Source organism: Myotis nattereri, assembly GCF_964212035.1.
Source record: "Myotis nattereri genome assembly, chromosome: X".
Taxonomy (NCBI): Eukaryota; Metazoa; Chordata; class Mammalia; order Chiroptera; family Vespertilionidae; genus Myotis; species Myotis nattereri.
In genome coordinates this window covers 141,161,216-141,182,514 of record NC_138078.1, presented here as the reverse complement: position 1 = coordinate 141,182,514, position 21,299 = coordinate 141,161,216, and the positions used below count along the sequence as shown (strand labels likewise).

General features: G+C 50.9%; 1 protein-coding gene across 3 annotated transcripts; it reads left to right on the top strand.

Moving 5' to 3' along the window:
* The first annotated feature begins 1,066 nt into the window (after positions 1 to 1,066).
* PNCK (pregnancy up-regulated nonubiquitous CaM kinase) lies at positions 1,067 to 5,967 on the top strand. Of its 3 annotated transcripts, none has more exons than XM_081081432.1 (12): positions 1,067 to 1,144; positions 1,892 to 1,961; positions 2,201 to 2,332; positions 3,252 to 3,326; positions 3,410 to 3,548; positions 3,691 to 3,814; positions 3,982 to 4,057; positions 4,153 to 4,265; positions 4,359 to 4,437; positions 4,534 to 4,621; positions 4,785 to 4,929; positions 5,606 to 5,967. In XM_081081432.1, exons 2-11 carry the CDS (start codon positions 1,894 to 1,896, stop codon positions 4,920 to 4,922), a joined length of 1,032 nt encoding a protein of 343 aa, XP_080937558.1. In that variant the 5' UTR covers positions 1,067 to 1,144; positions 1,892 to 1,893; the 3' UTR covers positions 4,923 to 4,929; positions 5,606 to 5,967. The 3 variants fall into 3 exon arrangements, with proteins under 3 accessions (XP_080937558.1, XP_080937559.1, XP_080937557.1); XM_081081433.1 differs by lacking the exon at positions 1,067 to 1,144 and adding an exon at positions 1,234 to 1,404; XM_081081431.1 differs by lacking the exon at positions 1,067 to 1,144 and adding an exon at positions 1,541 to 1,633.
* Positions 5,968 to 21,299: the final 15,332 nt, after the last annotated feature.

Below are 21,299 nucleotides of genomic sequence, written 5' to 3'. Positions count from 1 at the left end.
GCTGGAGTTGACTGGAGTTGCTTGAGCGAAGGGGAAAGTGGGTGGATAGGGGCCAGAGCAGTGATGGGAAAGGGGACCAATCATAGAGTCCTTAGGCCATGCCCTAGCTGGGTTGGCTCAGTGGATAGAGCGTCAGCCTGGACTAACGGATCCAGGGTTCAATTCCAGTCAAGGGCTTGTATCTCGGTTGCAGGCTTGAGCCCCTGCCTTGGTTGGGGCATGTATGGGAGGCAACCAATTGATGTGTCTCTCTTACATGGATGTTTTTCTCTCTCTGTCTCTCCCCCTTCCCTTCCACACTCTCTAAAAATCAATGGAGCCCAGCTGGTGTGGCTCAGTGGTTGAGCGTTGACCTATGAACCAGGAGGTCACAGGTTCAATTCCCAGTCAGGGCACATGCCCGGGTTGCAGGCTCGATCCCTAGTAGGGGGCGTGCAGGAGGCAGCCGATCAATGATTCTCTCTCATCATTGATGTTTCTATCTCTCTCCTCCCTTCCTCTCTGAAATCAATAAAAATGTATTTTAAAAAAAATCAATGAAAAAATATCCTCAGGTGAGGATTAACAGAGTGCTTAGGCCACTGTGAGGACTCAGGCTTTGACTTGGAGTGACATGGAAAGCCCAGGGGTGACATGATCTCAATACAGGGAATGCTCTGGCCGCTGCGTGGGGCGGAGACTTGGGTAGGAGAGGTTAAATCTGGGTTCAGAGGGTGGAGGGAGCCCAGTGAGTAGGCCGTGGCTGTCCAACTGCCGAAGTGGCAGTGGCAGGGCTGGGCTAGGGAAAGAGACCGTTTTAGACCAATTGGCCTGGATGGAGCAGAGACCCGAAGGCTCACAGTCATGTCAACGTGCAGGTGAAGAGACTTCGGGATGGAGGACATTGGTCGTGCAAAGGCCCTGGGGCCGCCCGGCCAGGCCGCCAGGGGGCCGAAGCCGGTGGGAACCGGCATGAATGACCCAGGAGGGAGGCGGCAGCTGGAGGCGGCAGATTGCCTTACAAGGTGCCCTGCAGCGCCGCCACCGCGTGCTCGGCCGCCAGCATTGGGCGGGAGCGCGCGGAGGGGGCGGGGCCGGCGGGGCGCGGGCGGGGGGCTCTGCGCCGTTGCCACTGCGTGAGGCGACGCTGCAGCTTCCGATCCAGGTCGGTACCGAGCGCTCCCAGGCGGGGGCGTGCAGGGTCCCGCGCCGCAGTCTTCGCCCCGTCGCCCCCGCGTGCCCCCGCGCACACCTGTCATCCCCAGCGCGCCCCTGGCCCGAACGCGCGCTGCCCACGCAGCTCCGGACGCGGGAGGCCCAGGCTGCGGAGTTCCTCCCGCCCCGCGGCGCCGAGGGCCGGGTGCGCCTGGGCAGCCGCGTGGGTGGCCGTAGCTGTGGCAGGCGGCTGTGCTGCTGGGGTCGCAGGTGCATCTCAGGCGGGTTGGTGGCCTGGGTGGCGTGTGCCTGTGGGCGCTGAGCGATGGGTGGCAAGTCCAGGCCTGGGGGCGAAGGAGGGCTCTTTGGGTGCTGTGGATGGGGGTGGGCTCGGAGGGGCGGGGGTGGGGGTGCATGGAGCCTTCTGGAAGGCGGCTCATTGCGGCTGACTCGGTTGTGTGGCGGCAGAGAGCGGGTGTCTGGGCGCCGATCGCCATCGGTGTGGGGGCGTTGGGGATCGCAGCGGCGTATGGGGTGGGGGGGCGAGGAGGAAGGAGTGTATGCGGTGGTCTCGCTGGGAGTGCTGACCTGGGCGGTGGGGGAAGGGCAAGATGTACGGGGGCTGGGGGAGGGTGTAGGGACCTGACGGGACATGTGTTCCTGAGTGGGGCTGTCGCTGAGGGTGGCTGAAGCACTGCTGGGCTTGGGGTGGGGGACCTTCCTCCAACTCTCCCTTGCCCCCCCCCCCCTCCCCCAGACATGTTGCTGCTCAAGAAACAGACGGAGGACATCAGCAGCGTCTATGAGATCCGCGAGAAGCTGGGCTCGTGAGTGTGGCCACGAATGTGTTGTGTGTGCATGAGTGTCAGGGAGTGTGCGTCAGTGACTGTGTGGGCGTGTGTGCGTGGGATGGGTGGCCTGAGATGGAGAGGGCCTCCCCTTCTGCTTCAGCTAGGGGGGCCCTTCCTCCTCCCCATCTCTCCTCTCCCCACCCTCTCCTCCCCTCCTCTACCTCTGCCTCTCCATCGTGCCCCCTCCCTTCCTGCCTCCGCTGTCTCCACGGCAGGGGTGCCTTCTCCGAGGTGGTGCTGGCCCAGGAGCGGGGCTCCTCACACCTTGTTGCCCTGAAGTGCATCTCCAAGAAGGCCCTTCGAGGCAAGGAGGCCCTGGTGGAGAATGAGATTGCGGTGCTCCGCAGGTGTGTGCCTGGCCCTGGCTGCTAGGGCTTAAGGCCTGTGGGGCAGTGCCCTGGGATGGGGTGCCCTGCCTCCTCTGTGCCCCAGGAAGGCCTGGCGTGGGGCTGTGCCTTGTGGGATTGGGCAGGGGTGGCTTGTGGTAGGGAAGGGGGCAGAAGTGGAAGGAAGCACCCTTAGGCCCTGAGGCCAGAGGAGGCTGCAGTGGCCTACAAGGTTTTTTTATTTTTTAAAAAAATATATATTTTTATTGATTTCAGAGAGGAAGGGAGAGGGAGAGAGAGAAGCATCAATGATAAGAGAGACATCAGTCATTGATTGGCTGCCTCCTGCACGCTCCACAGTGCACACAACCCGGCCATGTGCCCTGACTGGGAATTGAACCATGACCTCCTGGTTCATAGGTTGATGCTCAACCACTGAGCCACCCCGGCTGGGCCAAGGGCTTTTTAAAAAATATATTTTTATTGACTTCAGAAAGGAAGAGAGAGGGAGAGAGATACAGAAATATCAATGATGAGAGAGAGTCATTGATCAGCTGCCTCCTTTATGGCCCCTACTGAGGATCGAGCCTGCAACCCCGGGCATGTGCCCTGACTGGGAATTGAATTGTGACCTCCTGGTTCATAGGTCGACACTCAACTACTGAGCCAAACCAGCTAGGGCAGGGTTGTTGTTATTTTTTAAAATATTTTTATTGATTTCAGAGAGGAAGGGAAAGGGAGAGAGAGAGATAGAAACATCAATGATGAGAGAATCATTGATCGGCTGCTGCCTCCTACACGCCTCACACTGGGGATGGAGCCCACAACCCGGGCATGTGCCCTGACTGGGAATCAAACCATCACCTCCTGGTTCATAGGTTGATGCTCAAGCACTGAGCCACACTGGCCAGGCTACAAGGGCTTTCTCTTGCTGTTGCAGGGTCAGCCACCCCAACATCGTGGCTCTGGAGGACGTCCACGAGAGCCCCTCCCACCTCTACCTGGCCATGGAGCTGTGAGGAGGGCAGGGCAGGCTGGGGGCTGGGTGCTGAGTGTGGGATGAGGGGCCTTGCTCAAACGAGCACCTGCTCCTCACAGGGTGACAGGGGGCGAGCTGTTCGACCGCATCATGGAGCGTGGCTCCTACACAGAGAAGGATGCCAGCCACCTGGTGGGCCAGGTCCTCGGTGCTGTCTCCTACCTGCACAGCTTGGGCATCGTGCACCGCGACCTCAAGGTGCCTGCCCTCTCACCCACTTGCCCAGGCCTTACACAGCCTCCTGTGCACCAAGGGTCTGGGGGATGTGAGGGGGCCCAGCCCCTGGTCCCAGCCCCTAGGACCATGCCAGGGCTGACCTCTGGCCTCCCGTGTGTCCTAGCCTGAAAACCTCCTCTATGCCACGCCATTCGAGGACTCCAAGATCATGGTCTCCGACTTCGGCCTGTCCAAAATTCAGGCTGGCAACATGCTGGGCACCGCCTGTGGGACCCCAGGATATGTGGGTATGTGAGGGGGGCTCCCTGAGGGGGCTGGGGGACCCCGTGGGAGCTGTGGTGCCCGGGGCAGGGCAGGTGGCTGGCCATTCCTGGGGTAACTAGGCGGAGCCAGGCAGCGCTGAAGGCTGGTGTGTGTGTGCGCGGGTGTGCGTCTGTCTGTCTCTGGCCCCCAGCCCCGGAGCTCTTGGAGCAGAAACCCTACGGGAAGGCCGTAGATGTGTGGGCCCTGGGTGTCATCTCCTACATCCTGTGAGTGACCACTGGGAAGGCTCTTCTTCTGCCCGCCTACCCCCTGCTGGGTTGGGGAGGGTTGGACAGCTGGGTGATTCATCTGTGGGCGCCAGGCTGTGTGGCTACCCTCCCTTCTACGACGAGAGCGACCCCGAACTCTTCAGCCAGATCCTGAGGGCCAGCTACGAGTTTGACTCTCCCTTTTGGGATGACATCTCCGAATCAGGTGAACTTGAGGCTGGCCCCGAGCTCAGGGAGGGGAGGGGGTGCGATGAGGGGAATGGGGGCGGGCTGGTCTGACCTGGCCTCCCTGCTCCAGCCAAAGACTTCATCCGGCACCTTCTGGAGCGAGACCCGCAGAAGAGGTTCACGTGCCAGCAGGCCTTACAGCATCTTTGGTGAATGGAACCCCTGCCAAGCTGTCCCAGGGTCGGAGGGAGGGACCACGCCCTCAGAGACCCCACTCCCCCCACTGACCCCTGGCCTCCCGCTAGGATCTCTGGGGATGCTGCCTTTGACAAAGACATCCTGGGCTCGGTCAGTGAGCAGATCCAGAAGAATTTTGCCCGGAACCACTGGAAGGTCAGTATGGGTCAGGCCATGGACCTTCCTGGCTCCAAGGCTGCCTCCCTTCCCCACCTGCCCTACCCCTCAGCCTCAGGGGGAGGCTGCCAGTAGCCTGTCTGATCTTTGAAATCTCAGGGGCCAGGGCTGGTCATAGCCTGATACCCCTCTCTCCCTGCAGCGAGCATTCAATGCCACCTCTTTCCTGCGCCACATCCGAAAGCTGGGGCAGAGCCCAGAGGGTGAGGAGGCCTCAGAGCGGAGGATGGCCCGCCATAGCCATCCGGGCCTCGGGGCTGGCCAGCCCTCCAACTGGTGATGCCCAGGTATGTGGGGGTGGGCCCTGCATCCCCTAATAGGAGGTGGTTCCTGGGTGAGCTTAGAGCAGTGGTTCTCAACCTGTGGGTTGCGACCCCTTTGGGGGTCGAATGACCCTTTCACAGGGGTCGCCTAAGACCATCGGAAAACACATATATAATTACATATTGTTTTTGTGGTTTATCACTGTGCTTTATGTTCAATGTGTAACAATGAAAATACATCCTGCATATCAGATATTTACATTACGATTCATAACAGTAGCAAAATTACAGTTATGAAGTAGCAACAAAAATAATTTTATGGTTGGGGGTCACCACAACATGAGGACCTGTATGAAAGGGTCGCGGCATCAGGAAGGTTGAGAACCACTGCTTTAGAGGGTGTGGAGCCCCATGTGGCCAAGAGCTAAGCGGGGTGGACCCCAGAGAGCAGAGGCCTGAGGGCAGGGAGCGCAGATGGGAGGGAGGGTCCAGGGTTCCGGGAGGAGAAGATGAGAGAGGGGCCAGCAGGGGCTGGGGACCGCGGGCACCGTGAGGATCTGAGAGGGGCCCAGTGCCAAGACCCAGTGGGCCCCGTCCGCAGCTGAGAGCCTTGACTGGGAGCCGGGCGCAGTGCGGGCTGGGGTGCCCCCTGACTGTCCCTCTCCTTGTGTGCTTCTCTCTCTCCCTCCACCCCTGGCAGATGCTGAGGCTGAGTGCACTGACCCCCGATTCTCTTCCCACGGACCCTCTCAGCCCTCTCCCCCATCCCCGCACCCTGGGGCTGGCCTCTGGTGGAGAGTTTGAGACGTGTGTGGCACGTGGCACTCGGGTGGGAGTGGGGCACCCCTCAGGCTCTGCCCTTGCTGAGGGGCTGGTGGGGCATGTCCGCAGGGGCTCCCCTCCCCTGTCGCTGCCACAACCCCTCTAGACGCTGACAAGGCTCCAGGGGCTCCTTCCTGCACGCTGTTCTGCGCTTCGCTGACTGTGGGTGGTCCCGCTTGTGTCGTGGCCTCCGGCTCCCCTCCGGTTTCCCCCAAATCAATAAAGACAGACAGAGCAAAGGGCCTGGGGCCGGTGGTGAGCTGGAGGGAGGGGGAAGGGGCAGGGATGGGGGAAGAGGGAGGGGATGGGTATCACCTGTGGGAAAGAACTCAAGGAGGCGGGACCACACCACCTGACCTAGCCCACTGCCACCCACACTGCTGCTCCCTTGGATCATGGCAGACAAACTCCCGGTTATCCAAGAACTTTCTGTCCCTGCCCTGCCCCCCAAATGCCAGCAAGAGGCAGCCCAGTTAGCAGCTCTGCCACCCTGGAGGTGGGCCTGCGTATGGCTCTGGCTGCCAGCAGAGGGGGCTGGTGGGAGGCCCCATGGGTACCCAAGTCTCCAGGACCCTGGGGATGGGCTGCAAGTGCCCCTGTTGTTCAGGGCCAGCCAGGAAGGGCTCACAGGCGAGTGAAGGCCTGTAGCCTGGGGGGCGCCCAGAGTCCCAGCCCGCCGCCTCCAACCTCTCCCCACAGTATTTCCAGCACACACTTTCCTATGGAGAAGGCTAGTGTCAGAGGGTGCAGGGGAGCCCGTTGGCCAGGAGAGGGCGCCACCGGGCCACAATTGCTGTGCTGTGCTGAGCTTTGGAGCCCATGGGCTCCAGGCCTGGGGGAACCCAGGCTGGGCTGGTTATGGCTCCTGGTGTGAAGAGCGATGGCCGGTCTTCTGGTCTGCATGGCTTCTGCCCCTCACACCCCAATTCTGGAGGGGCCCAAGCCTCTCCTGGACCCACTAGGCCCTTCTCCTGTGTCCAACAGGGGAAGACCCCCTAGGCCCACACCTCAGTCCCAGCCAGAGCAGAGATAGCACCCTCAGTGTTTGGGTCCAGCTGGCCACTCCTTCCTCCCCTCTGGGACTCCTGCCAGCCCCATCGCGGAGCGCGATGGAGAGGGACCTTCTGTGGATCTTCAGGACCTGAAGGGGAGCAGTGACCCCCAAAGCAGGGCTGGCCTGGGTCTCAGGGGCAGGGACTGGATCAGGATTTGGGGTTGGAAACAGGGGGCCTGGCTTCCACTGAGGAGAGCGACTGGGGGTGATTTCCAGGCCCACAAGCCCCTTTGCAGCCTTCTCCTCCCAGCATCCTCCCACCACCTTCCTGCTCCACATTGTCCCATGCACACCCCCTCCCCCCCACACGGGTCCCCGAGACCAGCAAGTCTATAGGGGGGTGGGCAGCTTCCTCCTCTGTCCCCACAGCCGGTTCTGGGCCACCCTTCACTCCAGGCTCTGGGGTCATATAATCCAGGGGACCTCAGGCAGCCAGCGCCAAGGCCAGGTCTCAACAACTTGGCCTTCTCCCCTCCGACAGACCCGTTCTGCCTCTCCTTAGCTCTTCATCCGGGGCCTTAGCATCTGTCCCGCCACCTCAGACATCACCAGCATCCCTTCTCTGGCTCTCTTTCCCCTCTTTCCAGTTCACACGAGACCCTGCGACACCGACTCATTCCCATTTTGTCTGTCAAATATTGTTCCGGCGTCTACGCCTGCACCCGGTGCAGACAGAGCCCGCGGGTCAGGGAGCCTGCCGCGCGGAGGAGGCCCCGTGGAGGGGTGGGCTTACTCGGATGATAGGAATGATGTGCGTGGGAAAGCCGCATCCTGGCTGCTCAGGAGCAGGTCCGAGCCAGCCTTCGAGAAGGAATCGCAATCCTTCAGAGAGAGCCAGCTCCTCAGCCCAGGCGGGCTGCCAGGTCACTGCCACGGAGTTGGGCCCCACGGCTGCCCTGACAGGATGCAGTCTGGCCTCTGGCCAGAAGGCGGCACCATGGTCACATCCATCACCCATCCTTAGTCGCTTGGGGCAGCTGCTCAATACCATTCCTCTCCTCTACTGCTCCCCCCCCCCCCAAGATCTGCCCCAGAAAGTCCTCACTTGGGACAGAGGTTCTGCCCTCACCATCGCGGTGCAGGAAGAGAGTGGGACCCCTCCTTCATCCCTCTGAGCCCTTCCCACCCCAGGGGCGGGGGGTGGTAGTTTGTGAGAGGGAAGCTTTGGGTCAGCGAGGCTGTGGGATGAGGCCTGGGTGAGAGAAAGGACTGGTTCAGCTAAAGGCAAGAGATAGGGGGTGGGATAAAGAGGGTGCTGGGGGCCCTGACCGGTTTGGCTCAGTGGATGGAGAGTCGGCTTGCGGACTCAAGGGTCCCAGGTTCGATTCCAGTCAAGGGCATGTACCTTGGCTGCGGGCGCATCCCCCAGCAGGGGGTGTGCAGGAAGCAGCTGATGGAAGTTTCTCTCTCATCGATGCTTCTAACTATCGCTCTCCGTTCCTCTGTAAAATATCAATAAACTATATTTAAAAAAATTAAAACAAAGAGGGTGCTGGGGGCCTGGCCAGTGTTGCTCAGTGGTTGAGCATTGACCTATGAACCTTGAGGCTACGTTTTGATCCCCAGTCAGGGCACATGCCCAGGTTGCAGGCTTGATCCCCAGTGGGGCCTTTGCAGGAGGCAGCCGATCAATGATTCTTTCATCATTGATGTTTCTCTCCCTCTCCTTTCTCTGAAATCTATAAAAACATTTTAACAAGAGGGATGGTGGGGCGGAGGTGTCCCGTGAGAGCATTCACGCTCAGGGAGCAGCAGGTGCTCAGGCGCGAGGCTGGCTACTGGAAGGATCAGAGCCTGGCAGGGTAGCAGCAGGCTTCGTCAGCAACAGTGAACCCCTGGAAAACTCAGGTGCTGTGGTTCAGGAGCAGGGCCCGGCAGGCTGGCCTTCTTGGGCACTGGAGACCAGACTAGAATTGAGGGGGGAGCCTTGTGGGTGTCCTGAGAGAAAGCTGTCCCCCTCATTCTGGACCACACAGGGTTGGCCACACTGTCTTGGAGCAAACCTGTGGGTGGTAGGTGTTCTGGGGAGGCTCAACCTGGGGGGCCACACTGGGGTGGCGCAATGAAGGAGAGGCGTCTGGGGTGGCCCATGGGTTTCTGGGGGGATTGCGGAACCATTCACCAAGAGGGGTTCACCTGGGGTGGCTTTGGGGAGAGACAATGGGACTGGTTTTGGACATGGCGAGTTGGAGGTGTCTGAAGTGGAAGTAGAGCGCCCTAGGCAGTTTGGCGCAGTGGATAGAGCATCGGCCCACGGACTGAAGGGTCCTGGCTTCGATTCCAGTCAAGGGCACGTACCTCGGTTGCAGGCTCCGGGTCAGGGCACTTGTGGGAGGCAACCAATCAATGTGTCTCTCTCGCATTGATGTTTCTTTCTGTGTGTCTTTCCCCCTCCCTTCCCCTCTTTCTAAAAGCCAATGGAAAAATATCCTTGGGTGAGAAGTAACAACAACAGAAGATGAAGTGGAAGTTGGGCAAAAGAGACTTCTCACCCTTCTCTCTGCAAATACTGGCTTTGTAGCTGACCTCAAGGGTTCGCCCAGGGGGAGCTCTTATTGAGGACTCACTGTGTGCCAGGCCCTGTTCCGGGGAGCTTTCTAGGTAGTCCCTCAAACGTCAGCTGGGAAGTAGCCACTCTCATTATCACTGGCCCCATTTTACAGCTGGGAAGACTGAGGCACAGAGAGGCCAAGTAACTGAGCCAAAGCCACACAGCCTTGTGCCCCGCCCTGCTGCCTGCCTCCCAGCAAGTGAGGAGGGCTCGCTGGGAACGTGAGGGTTGTGTAGGGACTTGAGGAAAAGATGGGGGACTTCTCCAACCTTCTCTGTGAGTGCACACTCAGTGTGAGGACGGAGAGAGACACGAGGCTGGAGTTTGGGCCTTGCAAGTGCTTTTGACATCTTTGAAATCCTCTGCCCCTTGGTTTCATTTATTTAAATGTTCTGGCCTGGCTGGTGTGGCTCAGTGGTTGAGCATGGACCCAAGAACCAAGAGTTCACCGGTTCGATTCCACATCAGGGCACGTGCCCAGGGTGTGGGCTCCATCCTCAGTGGGGGGTGTGCAAGAGGCAGCCAATCAATGATTCTCATCATTGATGTTTCTATCTCTCACTCCCTCTCCCTTCCTCTCTGAAATCAATAAAAAAATATATTACCCCCCCCCCCTGCAAAAAAAGGACACACTTTAAAAATTCCTTGTGAAATGGAACCTGGGAGGTCTTTCTGCAGTCGTGGAGGTGGGGCATGGCATCTGGGCCCTAGAAAGAGCCTTCTGGGGTTCAGTGTGAGGGATGGCCGAGCAGCGGGACAGAGTTAGTGGTGGGTATACATGTGTGCGGGTCCTGTGGAGGGCAAGACAAGAGATGCAGAGAGCCTGTGTCCAGGCTGCTGAACTGGATGGGAAAGCTGGAGATGGGTCATGGTGGACTGAAGGGGGGGGGCGTGTAAGGGAGTCAAGGATGCCCCCCCTCCCACTGCCCCAGAACTCAGGAAGAAGCAGACCTATTCAGAACACCACGAAGGGGCCAAGCCAGGCCTCCTGACTCCACTCTAAGCCGAGTTCCTTCTTGCCAGGCACGTTCTCTGCCCACCCCCAGCTTTGTCCAGACCCTGCTGTCTCCACTCCTGTCTTCTCAGCTGGAATGTTTGGGAAATAACAAACAGCCAGGTTGGCTTGACCGAGGCCTGTTGTGAGACATCGCTGGCGATCAGTGTGAATGTGAACTTTCTCCAGAGGGCACTCGGGAGCCGCTGGAGACCACAGGCAGCGCGGTGTCAGGAGCAGATTGCTGCCTTAGGAGAGATTTTCAGTATTTCCCAACCCTATCTGTCCCCCCTTTTAAAAATATATTTTTATTGATTTCAGAGAGGAAGGGAGAGGGAATGAGAGGTAGAAACATCGATGAGAGAGAATCATGGATCGGCTGCCTCCTGCACACCCCACACTGAGGATCGAGCCTGCAACTGGGCATGTGCCCTGACCGGGAATTGAACCGTGACCTCCTGGCTCATAGGTGGACGCTCAACCACTGAGCCACGCCGGCCGGGTCCTATCTGCCCCCTTTTGATAAATATAAAAGCCTTATCGCCAGGTCCCCTCCCCAGGCCCATGGAGAGTTCTGTAGTTCCCCTCAAGCCAGGGAGCCAAGCCTGCCTCACATCATACCCCAGGAGAGGCCTCATTGCTTCATCAGTTTCTGCTTGTAGTTCTCTCAACTATTGCTTTATGTATTTTCAAGTGCAGATGAACTTGAATTGAGATCTATGATTAAAATGTACTGACAGCCCTGGAAGGTGTGGCTCAATGGTTAGAGTGTTGGCCCATGCACCGAAGGGTTGAGGGGTGTGATTCCCAGTCAAGGGCACGTACCTGGGTTCAATCCCCATCCTCTGGTTAGGACAGTGTGCATGAGGGACACAACCAGTGGATGTGTGTCTCTCACATCAATATTTCTCTCTCCCCCTCCCTCCCTCCTTTCCACTATCTCTGAAAAAGCAATGGAAAAAATATCCTCAGGTGTGGATTAACAAAGAAAAATGTAGTGACATGCATTAGTACTGGTAATGCCTTTTGCCTTATTGTCTACTTTGATAGTAACATGGCAGCTATAACTTTCTTTTGCTTGATATTTGCCCAGTATATCTTTCAATCCTTTTCTTTTTAAGCTGAAAATTTGTTTTTTATTGAGGAATAATTTACATACCATAAACTTCACCCTTTAAAAAGTATAATTTAGCCCAGCTGGCGTGGCTCAGTGGTTGAGCATCGACCTATGAACCAGGTCACGGTTTGATTCACAGTCAGGGCACATGCCCAGGTTTCGGGCTCGATCCCCCGGGTGGGGCGTGCAGGAGGCAGCCGATCCATGATTCTCTCTCATCATTGATGTTTCTCTCTCTTTCTCTCCCTCTCCCTTCCTCTCTGAAATCAGTAAAAATATGTTTTACAAAGTATAATTTAATGGTTTTTAGTGTATTTACAAAGTTATTCAATCATCACCACAATCTAATTACAGGATATTTTCATCACCCTATTCCCACATAGCGGTCACTCCACATTCCCCCCCAACCCACCCCATACCAGCCTGTGGCAATCACTAGTCTACTGTCTCTGTGTGTTTGCCTGTTTTGATATTGCACATAAATGAAATCATACAATATGTGGCCCTTTGTGCCTGGTCTCTTATGCTTTGCATAATGTTTTCATCCACATTGTAGCATGTGTCAGTACTTCATGTGTTTGGATAGCTGAATCATGTCCCACTGTATGAATAGGCCACATTTTGCTTACCTATGCATCCATTGATGGACATTTGGGTTGTGTCCACCTTTTGGCTATTGTGAATTATGCTGCTATGGTCATTTCTATGCAGGTTTTTATGTGGCCATGTTTTTTCAGTTGTGTTATTTGGTAGAATTCACCAGTGAAGACTTTTGGGCTTGGGTTTTCTTTGTGGGAAGATTTTCAATTCCTAATTCAATTTATTTGCTTGTTATAAGTCTATTCAAATTTTCTACTTTGAAGTCCATTTTGGTCATTTGTGTCTTTCTAGGAATTTGTCCATGTCATCTGAACTGTCTACTTTGTTGGCATAAAATTGTTCAAAACTTTGCCTTATGGCCCTTTAAATTTCTATAGGTCAGTAGTAATGTGCCCCTTTTCATTCTCAATCTTGATAATCTTTTTTCTTGATCATGCTGGGTAAATTAAAGAACCAACTTTTGTTGGAATCGATGTCCTCTGTTGTTTTCCTGTTTTTTATTTTAGTCATTTCTGTACTAATCTGACCTCTGCTGGCTTTGGATTTTGTTTGCTTTTCTTTTTCTTTTTTTAGTTTATTAAGGTGGATAACTAGGCTATTGATTTGAGATCTTTCTCTTTTTTTGCTAGTATAGACATTTAAAGCGATAAATTTCCTTCTAAGTACTGCTTTGACCATCACTTCTTGGCCTTTTGGCTAAGATCAAGTGTAAGTACTGCTTTAACTACATCCCATAATTTCAATATGTTGTGTTTTCATTTCATTCTGTTCAAAGTATCTTCTAATTTCCCTGGTAAGTTTTTTTCTTTGACCTGTGGATTATTTAGGAGTTTGATGTTCAATTTCCCAGATTTCTTTCTTTCTTTAAAAAAAAAATCGAATGTAATCCTTTTAGATGTATTGAGACTTGTTTTATGACCTAGATTAGTTCTATCCTGGAGAATGTGCCATGTGTATTTGAAAAGAGTATTTTGCATCTGTTGAGTGAAGTGTTTTATAGATTCCAGTCACACCAAATTCGTTGTTAGTGTTGCTCAAGTTTTCTATATCCTTGCTGCTTTTCTTTCCAGTTTTAATAATTATTGAAAGTGGGGTACTGAAATTTCCAACTCTCATAGTTGAATGGTCTCTCTCTTTTACATTCTGTCTGTTTTTGTTTTATGTATTTTTGGGCTGTGCTGTTAGATATGCATATGTTTATAATTGTAATATCTTTCTAATGAGTTGACTCTTTCATCATGATGAAATGTTTCTTTTTTCTCTAATAATATAGCCTTTGTCTTAGAGTCAATTTTATCTGGTATTAATATAGCCACTCCAGCTCTTTTATGGTTACTGTTTGCATCATCTATCTTTTTCTGTACTTTCAATGTAGTTGTGTCTTTGAATCTGAGATTTGTCTCTTGTAAGCCAATATATAGTCTGTTGAATGTTTCTTTTTTTAAAAAAAATATTTTTATTGATTTTTAGAGAGATAGGAAGGGGGAGAGAGAGAGAGAGAGAGAGAGAGAGAGAGAGAGAGAGAGAATGTGAGAGAGACACATCAACCGGTTGTCTCCTGTACATGCCCTTGAATGGGAATTGAACCCACACCCTTCTGGCCTTGGGCCGACGCTCTAACCATCAAGCCAAACCGGCCAGGGCCTCTGTTGACTTTTTAACTATATACTATATTTAATTGCAGTTGGGTTATAGTGTGCATCTTAATCACAACCTACTTCATATTAATACTGACTTAGTTTTGATAAAAGGTAGAGACTGCTCCAAGATAGCTTCATTCCTTCTCCCCTCTTTTGTGCCATTAATGTCATGTATATTACATCTATATTGGTTACAAACTCCCAAATACAGCGTTATACCTAATGCTTTATACAACCTTGTGTCTTTTAAAGAAATTAAGGGAAGAAATGAAGAAAATACATTAGGAGAGGTTTTTATTTTAACCCACATATTAATTATTTGTGATGGTCTTCATTTCTTCTTATGAATTCAAGTTACTGTTGTCAGTCTGAAGTACTTTTTGTAAAGAAGTATACTAGTGGCCTAGCCGGTTGCTCAATGGTTAGAGCGTTGGCCTGTGTACTGAAGGGTAATGGTTCCATGCTGGTCAAGGGCACATACCTTGGTTGACCTTGGTTGCTGCAGGCACGTACCTTGAGTGCTGCAAGCACGTACCTCTCCCACTCTCTCTAAAAATCAGTGGAAAAATATCTTTGGGTGAGGATTAACAATAATAACATATATATACATATGTTATTTTTTTTTTAGTTTATTTAGGTGGATAACTAGGCTATTGATTTGAGATCTTTCTTTTTTTTTGCTAATATAGACATTTAAAGCGATAAATTTCCTTCTAAGTACTGCTTTGACCATATATATGTATATATATATGCTAGCAATGAATTCTCTCATTGTTTATCCAGAAATGTCTTTTTTTTAACTTTTAATTTTTAAAGGATAGTTTTAGATATAGAATTTATGTCTACAACCAGCTCTTTGGTGTTTGCCTTACTTGGGGTTCATTGAGGCTCAATCCTTTTCCTCTCTGTTCAGATTGGACAATCTATTTTCAAGGAATTTCTTCAAATATTTCTTCTACCCCCTCTTCTCTCATTACACATTTCAAAGCCGCCCATTACACATTTTTTCGTGTGCCTGTTGTTGTACCACAGGTCTCTGAAGCTCTTGAAACATGGAAAATATGACAGCAATGAACTTCCTGGATCTGATTAATGTTTCTCATAAAATTCTGGATGTTTCTGCCTCCGAGAAGCCACTTCCACCGACAGTGCTCCTGGGTGTGGGTATTGCTCAATCAAATTGAGTTAGCCCCTGAGGCGGAGAAGCTACTGGTCTCTATGGGCTGCCTTGCCCGGGCAAGACCTCCATGCCAACCAAGCTGAAAGGGATGCGAGTAGCCCTAGGCCAGAATGACACACATTCCCAAAGTTCAGCTACTTGGTTTATGAAATACTTTTGGTTGCTTTCCAGATCATAAGGGTTTTTTTTTTGTCAATATTCACTTGGCCATAGCTGAGTGTCTGGCCTTCTATCTGCTTTTCGGTCCTATCATGTAGATGTATCTCTTATGACCAGAGTATAGCTGGATTTTCAACAATCCTGTCTAACTGGAGAATTTAGTCTATTTATTTTGCTCAGTGATATTTGGAATAATTTTTCTTTTCTTTTTGTTTGTCTTTTTTTTTGTTTTCTTTTTTTTTTGTTTTTTCCCCCTAGGAATATTTTTTAAAATCTTATTTTGTCCTTTCTACTTATTCCAATGTTTCTGTTTCTTCATTTTCCTCTTTAGGCTTCTTTTCGATTGAGATTTTTTTCTCATTATTTGATATTTTTTTCTCTAGTAGTTTGGAAGTAGTACACTCGATACTCTTTTAGGAGTTATTCTAGAAAGTTCCACATGCATATTTATCTTAACAGAGTTTAAAGTTATGCAATATTGATACGGACATGAGGGGATAAACAGGGCCCAGGATTATCTTCCCATCATACACAACTGGAAAGCTTGCCAAAATATGTGAATCACTGTTTTTCTTTTTCTTTTTTGAAAATTTATCTTTATTGTTGAAAGTCTTATAGATGTTCCTCCTTTTTTCCCCATTGACCCTCCTCCTCCCCATTTCTGTCCCCTGCCCCAGGGCTTCCTTCACCCCACTATTGTCTGTGTCCATGGGTTATGCATATAAGTTCTTTGGTTGATCTCTTCCCTCCCCCCACCCCTTCCCTCTGATATCCATCAGTCTGTTCCATGCATCCATGTCTCTGGATCTATTTTGTTTGTCAGTTTATTTTGTTCATTAGATTCCACATATAAGTGAGATCATGTGATACGTGTCTTTCTCTGACTGTCCTATTTCACTTAGCCGAATACTCTCCAGGTCCCTCCATGCAGTGAATCAACTGTTTTTATTTTATTTTATTTTGTTTTATTTTATTTTATTTTTTTAATCCTTGCCCGAGGATATTTTTTTCATTGATTTTTAGAGTGGAAGAGAGAGGAAAAAACAGAAGAAAATGTTGATTTGAGAGAAACACATCGATTGGTTGCCTCCTGCATGTGCCTCAACTGAGGTTTTGACTAGAATCGAACCTGGGACCCTTCTGTCTACAGGCCGATGCTCTATCCACTGAGCAAAACTGGCTATGGCATGAATCAATTGTTTTTAGATGGTGGACAACAGCCAGCAAAGACCCTGTGATGTCTGAAAGAAAGGAAACAAAGAAGCAAACTCCACCATCAGACTTCAGGACTGAGGTAGAAGAAACATAAATATATAACCCAGAACCCGGCTGGTGTGGCTCAGTGGTTGAGCATTGACCTAAGAACCAGGAGGTCATGGTTCGATTCCCTGTCAGGGCACATGCCCACGTTGTGGGCTCAATCCCCAGTGGGGGGAGTGCAGGAGGCAGCTGATCAATGATTCTCTATCATTGATATTTCTATTTGTCTCTCTCTCTCTCCCTTCCTCTCTGAAATCAATAAAAAAATATTTTTTAAAAGTATATATAACCCATAATGCTAAAAATCAGCCAATCAAAACAGACCCAGGGGAGTTCCTGTTTCTGGTCTGGCAACCATGCTAACAACAAGTGAAGAGCTGAACACACTGAAACATCAACAGCTCTTCTTAGATCCATCAGAGAATTGAGGTCACAGGACAGACTGCTGCCCCCCAAACTAGAGAGACAGGCGAATGCAGAGAATCACAATTTACCGGCACAAAAATCCACAACTGGGAACAGTGCTGGGGCAGGCAAACCTAAACTGGAACTGATGAATTGCTGGGGCTCATTGTGGACACATCTGAGAGTTAAAAACGCCAGGGGGATGCGCGGTCTGGGGAGGCTTTCATGCTTTTGTGACTTTTACCTCCAGGAGCCCTACCAGGTTCTCACAGTGAAGATTAGAGAAAAATTTCCTCTGGCCAGGGCTGGGGAGGGAGGTGGAAGAGTAGGTATTTTGAAATACACCAGAGCACTCTTTTTCTTCTTCTTAAATATTCACCCGAGGATATTTTCTCCATTGATTTCTATCTAGAGAGTGGAAGGGAGGGAGGAGGGGAGAGAAACATGGACAGGAGAGAGACACATTGGTTGGTTGCCTTCGGCAAGCGCCCCTCCTGGGGCTGGGGAATCTGCAACTGAGGTACAAGGTACGTGACCTTGACCAGGAATGGAACCCTCCACCTCACCCTTTGCTGATGCTCTAACCACTGAGAAAGAAAAACCGGCCAGGGCTTCTTTTTTAATGTTTATTGTTAAAAATATATTTTTATTGATTTCAGAGAGGAAGGGGGGGGGGGAGAGAGAGAGAGAGAGAGAGAGAGAGAGAGAGAGATCAATGATGAGAGAGAATTATCCATCAGCTGCCTCCTGCAGGCCCCACACTGAGGATTGAGCCCACAACCTGGGCATGCGCCCTGATTGGGAATCAAACTGCGACCTCCTCATTCGTAGGCTGACGTTCAACCATTGAGCCACCCTGGCTGGTTGGGCTTCTTTTTTTTAAAGTATATTTTTTATTGATTTTTCAGAGAGAGGAACAGAGAGGGGGAGAGAGAGAGAGAAACATTGATGTGAGAGAGCAAATCCATCGGTTGCCTTCTGTACATACCCCCACCAGGGACCGAACCCACAACCCAGGTACGCGCCCTGACCAGGAATCAAACCGGCAAGCTTTCGATGCTCAAGACCATGCTCAACCAACTGAGCCACACCAGCCGGGCCACTCTTCTTAACAAGGCCCACCCTCAAGAAGACAATCGATTACCTCAGAGCCTGACCTATTGAGCTTTTATCAGAGTCTGACAGACCTGGGAGAAGGGACATACCCTCCTCCAGCCCCCTCTGGCCATCCTGTCCCACCTTAAGAAGGGGAACTGAGGAGCTCTGTGAAGTTCACGGTGCAGAGGCACATGCTGACTACAGACAGAGACCTAATCCTAGGACTATGGAATGCTCCCTCTCCTCTCACACCACCTCACCAACGGCCTAGTAACCGCACGTCCTTTTATGCAGTTTATCATCTCTGGCTTTCAACAAAGAAGTACAAGGCATACCGAAAGCAAAGAAACAAACAACAACAAATAACAAACAGCAACACCACCAACAAAAAAACAGTTTGCAGAGACAGAGCAAGCATCAGAACCAGAATCAGATATGGCAGGGTTACTGGAATTATCAGATCAGCAATTTAAATACTCTGATTATGCTAAGGGCTCTCATGGAAGGAGTAGATAACATGTAAGAACATGGCCACAGTTGGCCACCAGGGAGGATGCAAAAGAAGGTTTCTAGCTGGGAAGCCAGATGCGCTAGAAAGCTTTGGGGATTTTATTTCTAAAAGGATGAAGCAAGGGGGGTGGGTAGGAAGGGAGGGGGGTGGGGGGGGGTTACTAGAGGATAGCTAGCATTCTCTTCCACGCTGTCTTTCATCGACTTTGGGCGATTCTCAGCCATTATCTTTCTTACTATTGCATAGTTCCTGTTCTCTTTAACTTGTTTTTTCTTCTTGCAGGAATTCAAAGAAATATTTGTGTGAGTGACTTCAATCTCTCTCTGTGGTGCATTCTGGGTTATTTCTTTAAATCCACCTTCCAGTTCACTATCTCTCTGTCCAGCTGTTTAACCCATATCTTGAATTTCTCATTTTTATGATTATATTTTTTAATATCTAGAAGTTTTATTTGGTCATTTTTCAACAGTACTGGCCATGGTAGAGTCTCTTGTTCTTTGGTTATTCTTTGGATAACTTGATTTTGTTTCTTCAAATATATTGATCATACTTATTTTACATTTGTGTCATATAATTTCAAAATCTGCTATTTTTGCAGGATGGATATTTAAGTTTTGAAGCTTCTCTCACGCACGGTGGCTTGTTTCTTTCTACATTTTGTGTGTTTTCTTCCATTATATATTTCAGAATTTTCTATAGAATTTCTTTGAGGCCTGTATTTAAAGGACAGAGGATTTGTGCTTGCTTATGCCAGGCACTCTTGGGCAACACTCCCTCTGGACCACTTCATTTAGAACTTTTAAAAAATATATTTTTAAACTTTTCTATTTTTATGGGACTGTCACAGTCTAAGTAAAATCTGTGTGCAAGCTAATCAGATGCAGCTTCAAGACAAATCTAGAAGCTGTCCCCCAACCAGATTGCTCTCCCTCAGTCCCTGCAAGAGAGAAATTCTCACGCATCCACTACTCTGCCTAGACCACGCAAAACTAAAATTGCAGCTTGTGGCTATAAATTCTCAGGTCAACATTTTCCTTTTTTCCCCACTTCCACCCAGATCCAAGGTCAAGATATGCAAGCATCCTCGCCTCTCTTGGTGGGGTATTTTTTCTAGGTCACCAATTGTATTAGTTTTCTGTTGCTGCTGTATCAAATGATTGCAAACTTAGTGGCTTAAGACAGCACAAATTTATTATCGTACCGTTATGGAAATCCAAAATAGATTTCACTGAGTTAAAATCGAGGTGGCGGCAGGGCTGTATGGTTTTTAAAATCCTCACCCGAGGATATGGTTTTATTGATTTTTTTTTTTTTTTGAGAGAGAGAGAGAGAGAGAGAGAGAGAGAGAGAGAGAGAGAACACTTGCTTTCCCGTACGCGTTCTGCCTGGGGATCAAACCTGCAACCTTTAAAAAATATATATATTTTCATTGATTTTGGAGAGGAGGAGAAAGATAGAAACATCAATGATGAGAGGGAATCATTGATTGGCTGCCTTCTGCACGTTGGACCGAGCCTGCAACCCAGGCTTGTGCCGTTGACTGTAATGGAACCTGGGACCCTTCGGTCCGCAGGCTGACGCTCTATCTGTCTATAGGGGCCAGTATTCTGCCAGCCACACCTTGAGAGCACTGCCCGTCAAGAGTACAGGTTTGATGTAGGGGCCCAAGTGTCTCTTGGTTCTCATGGGTGGTGTCTGGAGAGCCACTGGAAGAAGGTGTCCAAGGAAGAGGGGGTGGCCCTGGGCTCCTGGCTCCTGGGTGTAGATTTCCCACGGACAGGAGCGAGCCCCAGAGCTGGCTCACTCCTCTGGACACAAATATCCCCATAGTTGCTGGCCTCGGAGGCTTTCTCTTATTTTCCTACCAGCTCAGCCATTCATTGCATGTTGTTAGGTTTCATCCTACATTTTAGGGCAGTGATGGCGAACCTATGACACGCGTGTCAGAGATGACACGCGAACTCATTTTTTGGGTTGATTTTTCTTTGTTAACTGGCATGTAAATATAGGAAATAAATATCAAACATATAAGTCTTTGTTTTCCTATGGTTGCAAATATCAAAAAATTTCTATATGTGACACGGCACCAGAGTTAAGTGAGGGTTTTTCAAAATGCTGGCACGCCGAGCTCAAAAGGTTCGCCATCACTGGCTTAGAGGTTCTGGACCCGGAAGATTTCCCTGGACATGCTGTCCACATTGCTCACTAAGTTGCCACTGTGTTCTCATATAGCACTTGCCCCACAACCCCCACCTTCCAGCTCCCTTCCGCTTCTTTTTTTTTTTTTAAATATATTTTATTGATTTTTCACAGAGAGGAAGAGAGAGAGATAGAGAGTTAGAAACATCGATGAGAGAGAAACATCGATCAGCTGCCTCCTGCACATCTCCTACTGGGGATGTGCCCGCAACCCAGGTACATGCCCTTGACCGGAATCGAACCTGGGACCCTTCAGTCCGCAGGCCGACGCTCTATCCACTGAGCCAAACCGGTTTCGGCCCTTCCGCTTCTTGCCATCTCTCTGTGGCTGGGGACTCTGACTTGAGAAGGACCACGCAGCCAGGGTGCGCAGAAGGCGTTCAGAGCTGAGGCCGGGAGGCCAGGGAGGAGCAAGCCCCACTGATCACTTCAGGTGGCTCAGTGGCCTCCGCAGGCTCTCCTGGCCTCCAGTCTGGGCCTTTTAGTTGTTGTTCACCCTCCCCTGAAGATATTTTCCCATCGATTTTTAGAGAGGGGAAGGGAGGGGGGAGAGAGAGAGAGAGAGAGAGAGAGAGAGAGAGAGAGAGAGACATCGATGTGAGAGAGACACAGATTGGTTGCCTCCTGCATGCGCCCCAACTGGGGCCGGGGACAGAGTGTGCAACCCAGGTATGTGCCCTTGACCGGAATGGAACCCAGGACCCTTCAGCCCTCGGGCTGACTTTCTAGCCACTGAGCCAAACTGGCTAGGGTTGGGCCTTTTAGATCCAAATTCCACACTTTGTCAGCCAGAGGGACAGATGC

Excerpts from the sequence above, each read along its gene's own strand:
- PNCK (XM_081081431.1), top strand. The coding sequence starts at position 1,549 with ATGGAGCCTTCTGGAAGGCGGCTCATTGCGGCTGACTCGGTTGTGTGG. Across the intron at positions 1,962-2,200 it reads ATCCGCGAGAAGCTGGGCTC|GGGTGCCTTCTCCGAGGTGG; the intron begins GTGAGTGTGGCC and ends TCTCCACGGCAG. Across the intron at positions 4,058-4,152 it reads GGTGTCATCTCCTACATCCT|GCTGTGTGGCTACCCTCCCT; the intron begins GTGAGTGACCAC and ends TGTGGGCGCCAG.